Source organism: Pinus tabuliformis, chromosome 8 (genome assembly GCF_031772625.1).
Source record: "Pinus tabuliformis cultivar Carrire ecotype Pingquan chromosome 8, CPIR1, whole genome shotgun sequence".
NCBI classification, from domain to species: Eukaryota; Viridiplantae; Streptophyta; class Pinopsida; order Pinales; family Pinaceae; genus Pinus; species Pinus tabuliformis.
This window is the reverse complement of record NC_142294.1, coordinates 825,390,200-825,396,868: the sequence shown is the minus strand read 5'-3', so window position 1 is coordinate 825,396,868 and position 6,669 is coordinate 825,390,200. Positions and strand designations below refer to the sequence as shown.

Sequence of the window (6,669 nt, the reverse complement as noted above, 5' to 3'; positions counted from 1 at the left end):
CTTGGAGTTGTCGGGGCCAGAGCTTGCATCCAGCTGCGTGAGATATTCAATTGGAATTGGGAGTCTTCACTATCCGCCTACACCTTTAATTATCCTTCCTTCCTGCGGATCTTGGAGTGAGATCTTGGAGGAATCGCCCCTTTGTTTCCTCAAATGGTCAGTATTCTGCCTTTTCTTTAATTTTCCTTTAAATGCTTAAAGGTCCACTGTTTTGGTGAAACAAATTCTGTGTAGGTGTTCTTTTAAGGTTTTCTCTCTTAATTCTGACAAATCTAGAATATTTGCAGGCGAGTGCATGTTCTGGGATGGCTGTCAGTGATGAATGCAAGTTTAGATTCTTGGAGCTGAAGAGGAAGAAGATATATCGCTTCATAATATTCAAGATCGACGAGAAAGAAAATGAGGTCACAGTAGATAAACTTGGTGGCCCTGGTGAAAATTATGATAGCTTTAGGGCTTCTCTTCCCGAGACAGAGTGTAGATACGCGGTCTATGACTTCGATTTTGTCACTGAAGACGGCTGTCAAAAGAGCAAGATAATCTTCATTTCCTGGTAAGTATGCCAGCGTCATTAATTTATTTCCTCGTAATATAAGATCCTTGATTACGAAATGATTATGAAGTGTTTCAATTAACGACTAATTTATTTCCTCTTAATGTAATATCACTGAATTATAAAATGGTTATTTTAGCAATATTTTAGGGTGGTTTTCTTTGTACATGTTCTTTCAAATATATTACATGGATTTTGACATGCGTAAACAAATTTACAGGTCTCCTGAGTCTTCAAGGGTGAGGAGCAAGATGGTGTATGCGAGCTCCAAGGACAAGTTTAGGAGGGAGTTGGATGGTGTGTACCGTGAAGTGCAGGCAACAGATCCCACTGAGTTGGGCATCGATGTTATAAGAGAGCGTGCAAGATGATATCTAATTATTGTTACATTTTTATGCTTAACGTGGAAGAGGTTTCACTTATGATCTCTATTAGAACTCCCATATTGCTTTTATGGCATATTAATAAGAAACATGTGTATGAGATTATTCAGTTGCATTAGTTGCTTTCCTATTTTCTTTGACTAGTTGTTATGGGCCGTTAAGTCGCCACCCTGTTGTTTATACAAAACTTTCTAGTTTATACGACACTTTCTAGTTTAAGGTAATAAATTATTTATTTATTTTTTGTTTTATTTTGGAATAGTAGTATAAGTGTTGTATGAGAAAAATTGTAAATTGATATATGAAATAGAAAAGTTAATTATTTATTAAGGAATAAGAATTTGCATAAGAGACTATTTTCAAGGATTTTAATTATGAAGCTTAACAATGAAAAATCATTGCACAAATAGTTAAAAATCATGCATAAATATTGCAACTACATCAAAAAAAATATGAGACAGTTATCCACATGACACAAACTCTACAATAAGACCTTCAAAGTTATGGCCCAATCAAATGTTTAAAAAATAATTATTGTCAAAGTTAAACATTATAATTTGGATTAGTCATTGCTAAACTAATGATGGTCAATAGGAAAATCGGTTGCTAGCCATGGGAGGACCTAAACTTTAGCAAATGCCAAAAATAGAAGTTTTATTTGTAAATGAGGTCTCAAATTTTGTATATTAGTTGCTATTTTTAGCATATACTCACTAGTCAAAATGCCAAAAATAGAAGTTTTATTTGTAAATGAGGTCTTAAAGGACCATTATATTTAGGCTTATGCCCGTATATGCTTGTACATGATATTTTGAAATATGTGATTCCATCTAATTCATATTACTTTGAGTTTGGGTTTTGAGAGTGAGATTATAGTGGGAAACTTCTCCTTTTATTCTTATAGTTATTATCTTAGTTAGAATCTTTTAAACACAATTACATTATTATTTTGAGTTTGGGTTTTGAGAGTGAGATGATAGTGGGAAACTTTCTCTTTTTATTCTTATAGCTACTATCTTAGTTAGAATCTTTTAAACACAATTACATAAAGATATAGGTTTAAATTTTTCAAATGATCTAGGTTGTTATTCTTAGGAATACGGGTAATCTCAATTTCCAAGTATCTCCTTATCCATTCCAATTTCCAAAATGATTAGATGGTGGTCAATTCCTCTATGAACACCTATTGACTATTTTACTGTAAATTGATAAGAAACAATGGCTTCATCTTGATATACTAAATTGATACACTTTTAAAGTTGGAGAAAACTTAATAGGATCTACATCCAATAATCCTACTTCTCTAACCTCTATAATATGAAATCACATAGTGGATTTGAGTGTGCAAGAAAACCCTAAATTTTAAATCTTCTCAATACAAAATTTAGATCTCCACCACAATAATATTTTTACCTCATCAAATTCATAGCAAGTATTCTCTCCTAATAAGCCAAATCATGATGATATGGGCCATAAATATTGAGGAAAATCAATTCCTCCTCGAAATATTGAGAGAATAAAATAACACCTAAAAAAAGAAAAGGATTTAGAACGTAGATCATCCCATAGAACCAATAGTAGTAAATTCCTACTTCCCAATATTGTCTTAGGAGTGAAATTATCTTTGGCTTATGAGAATCTATAATTTCTTTGGAGGCATTTTTTTCAGAGGACGTCTGATATTCAACACCATATTGATAATGAGGCCCCACTCGTAGGTGTTGTGCTTTCTCTAAGAACCCTAACTATGGATTTTTATTTCCTTATGGAAATTCCTTTTTTCTACTTTTCAATGGGCTTTAAAGGGTATCTAGAATTGCATTCCAAACCTTAATTTGATCTCATACTGTTTAAATAATCTAAGGAAACTTCTTGGACTATGACTTGCAATCAAATAGTATCATACCCAAAATAAAATCCTCATGTTGAGAATTGGGAGGTTATGAAGGAATCGCAAAAGGTGATTTCCCATGCAAGATCCACCCCCTAGAATCAAATACAAAACTCAAGCCATTCATCCTTACTAGTGAGAATCTAAGGAATTTCCTATTGCTTAAAAGCCTTTCACTAACCAAAAATATGGAAGATTAGGAACTTCATCCATATAGTTTAAGATAAAAGTCATTATTGCCTTAAATCAAAGAAATGACTCTATCGTGATAAAAAAGTAGAAGGTTCCCAATCAAAATTTTATATGCATCCATAGTACTTTGAAATTTTGCTAAGTAGAGAAAAAATAGGAGAATATCTTAATAAATGCTTTCACTCTACTTTAATGTGTTCCTCTAAAGCATAGTAGCTAATGGGTCAACAAAATAAATGCACAAGATATTTGGGGATATGCCTATAAACTAAAGCATTTGGATAGTGTCTCTTATTACCAACCTTAAAGGGTTTTTTTAACTCACCTTTTAATTAATCGATAGTAAATAAAATATATTATTTTGAAACTTCTTATATAAAAGTTTTTTTTCCAAGGAAAAAATGCAATTTTATTTAAAGAACAAAATTACATTTTTGCAGATGCTAAAAAACATTTGATCATACCAACCAATGATTGGTGCCCAAGTAAACAAAAATAAAAAAGAGAAACACAAACAAACAATACATTTGGGAGCTAAGTGTGAAGGTACTTAACTGCTCTTTTTTGCCCTCCTTTTTCTCTAGTGTTTTCCAACCACCATGGTAGGGAGTGGTAGTTATAATAGCCATTTGATTCTCTTCCATGTTCATGGGGACTTGTTTATCTGAATCCGAACTTTTTGATGCATGGATTGTTTCAATGCTTCCCACCTCCTTTTTAGGGGAATCTTCTCATTCTGTTGCATTTGAATTGTAGTTTTTTTTTCTTTATTAATGTTTGAGCTTTGAACCATAGTTCCTGCATCCTCAACTCCTCCTACTAATATTTCTTATGGATTTTGATCAACAATACTTGTAGAATTCTCTATATTTTCTTCCTCCTCCACTTTAGAGAGATGTTAATCTGAGAAGTGATATCCTTTTGGCCTTTGGGGTTGTTTCTTTTTTCTTTTTGGCTCTTTCTTTTCTCGAGGACACATTTTTTTTAAATGTTCTGTTTGAAGACAAATACAACATTTAAATGATGTGTTTTCAAAATCTAAAGTTTAGGTCCATTAAATGTTGTTATGAAGTATAAGTATGCGATAGGGTAAACCATACTAAGTAAAAATATTGGCAAAAGTAAAAATTCCTTTTATGGCTTTATCCAAATCCAACTTTATGAACTTCCTAAAGTATTTCCAATTCCTTCTAATACTAGTTCCTGAAAGCCTTGGTTGGACAAACACTCTAGAAGCCCTGTAACATCTTGGGTTGAGTTACTAGTTTTGGAAGCCTTTGATAGACAAATGCTTTGGAAGCCCTTGGTGGGTTAAGTTACTAGTCCTGGAAGCCCTAGTTGAACAAACACTCTAGAAGGTCGACAATAGTTGTGGGTTGATTTACTAGTCCTGGAAGCCCTGGACAACTTGGGTAGAGACTAATATGGTGATGGTTAATGATGTACGTCCGTGAGGTGGAATCACTGGTTGAGGTGGTTTGGCCTCTGGAAGCCCTGGTTTGGTTTTATTGGATTTGTTCCATGAGATCCCACATTCATGCTTGGAATATGGCACAGGGGTGATTGGTTGAAAGAAAGATTTGGTTCAGCTAATCTTTGGTTGGCTAGTACGTGGAAGTCCCAAACCTACTTGCATTTTGAATATGTTAATAAGAGTTGATTTCATCTTGTATTCGATGGGTAAATATTCTTATTTATATGTCTTTTTAGGGTTCTCATATCTTTGTTATTTTTGTTGAATATATGCTAGTTATGAGGATGTTTTATGACATTCTTGAAGAATGGATTTCATCATCTTTTGATTTTCAAATGAATGAACACTGAATATATGACCTAATACATGATAATGTATCTATTGTGATAAGGCATCAGTGCTTCCTTATGATTCTCAAATACGTATGAGACCCCTATGCTCGGATCTTTTGTTATGATAAGTCTAGTCATTTCATTGATCAAATGTTTGCATTAGTACTCTTGTTTTGATGTTATTAATCAGAGTTCATGAAGTTCTGGGAAGTGGTCTAAGTTTTGGCCCTAAAAAAGTGGCACAGAATCTCAGGCCGGTGGATCAGAATTAGCTAAAAAGTACCTAGTCGCTGGCATTCCCTTATTGTGGGAGTGACTGGAGGGTCCCATTCACATGCATGGCCATGTCATGGGAGTGACTGAGGCTCTAGGTCATTAAAATATCAAGTTACCTCAGGGGTTGGTCACTTGGAAGGGTTGGTTGGCTCCTGAAGGTTCTGTAACATGTGTAGAAGGTTAGATTGGTTGTGTTTTGTCAGTTCCACTTCCTTAACTATACATGGGGAGTTGAATCAGATCATAGTAGCCTCTCGTCACATGTTTACCCTACCAGACCGGTTAACTTGGGTAAATGTGGGAGGAGGGTGTTACAAAGTGGTATCAGAGCATGGTTCACCCTTTGGACTGGATGGGTAGTTTGTGTTAGTTTTGCATACATGTCGATTACATATGTGTTCTCTGTGTTTGTGGTCTATGTACTTGTTATGTATGCATGATGGTGGTCATAGTTGTAGTGGTGTTGCCATATGAAAAGTTTATAGTGTTATTTTTGGATGTAGTGGTCTTGAGCGCATGTCAGTTGTGCATTGGTCATGCATGTCAGTGCTTATATATTGTCATGCATACATTGACATGGTGATAGTTTTCGTGCATGAGTTCATGGTATGTGGTTGGTATGGTCATGCATTAATGACTGGATAATGGTTGAAATGATGATTAAATGGTATTCTTACTTCATCACATTTGAATTTACTTCCATTGGGATCATATAGTATATTGTTTGGGTATGGATTGGTTGTATCTTCATAGAACCAAGGTGGATTATTATGAAAAAACTATTGAGTGTCTGAATGACAATGGGGAAAAGAGTCTTGCAAGGTAAGAAGAATTCAAAATTAGTTAGAATGGTGACAACTGTGAAGGTGAAGCACAGTCACAGGAAATGGTGTGTGTTATTCACAATGAATATTTCTAGTGACAAAGGTAAGGAAGTTCAGGATGCAGATGTCTTGAGCAATTATTCAGTTTTACAGCAATTTCAGGATGTGTTTCCAGCAAATATTTCAGAGTTTCCACCTCACAGGGAAGTGGAATTTTCTATTGAGTTGGTATTAGGGGTAGCACCAACATAAAAGGCACTTTATAGGATGAGCACACTGGAGTTGGTGGATTTCAAGTTGCAATTGAAGGAAATGATTGCAAGGGGATACATTAGGCTGAGTGTGTTGCCTTGGCATGCACCAATGTTGTTTGTGAAGAAGAGGGATTGTACTCCTAGGTTATGCATTGATTATAGGTAGTTGAAAGAAGTGACCATCAAGAACATGTATTCGTTACTGAGGATTGATAACTTGTTTGATCAATTGAAGGCAGTAGTAGTGTTCTTGAAGATTGATCTGAGATTAGGATATCTTCAGGTACAAATTAAGGAAGAGGACATTTACAAGACAACTTTCAGGACCAGGTATGGGAATTATGAGTTTGTTGTATTTCCTTTTGGTTTGACTAATTCTCCAACTACTTTTATGTGCTTGATTAATAGTGTGTTGTGTCCTTATGTGGACAATTTTGTTATTATACTCATTGATGATATACTAGTATATTCCAAGAATGAGGAAGAACAT

General features: G+C 34.6%; 1 protein-coding gene across 1 annotated transcript; it reads left to right on the top strand.

The window, feature by feature from the left end:
* The first annotated feature begins 266 nt into the window (after window positions 1-266).
* LOC149238137 (actin-depolymerizing factor 7-like) lies at window positions 267-924 on the top strand. Its single transcript, XM_089366930.1, has 2 exons — window positions 267-553; window positions 774-924. The coding sequence occupies exons 1-2, from the start codon at window positions 306-308 to the stop codon at window positions 922-924; spliced, it is 399 nt and encodes a 132-aa protein (XP_089223056.1). The 5' UTR covers window positions 267-305.
* The last annotated feature ends 5,745 nt before the right edge of the window (window positions 925-6,669 follow it).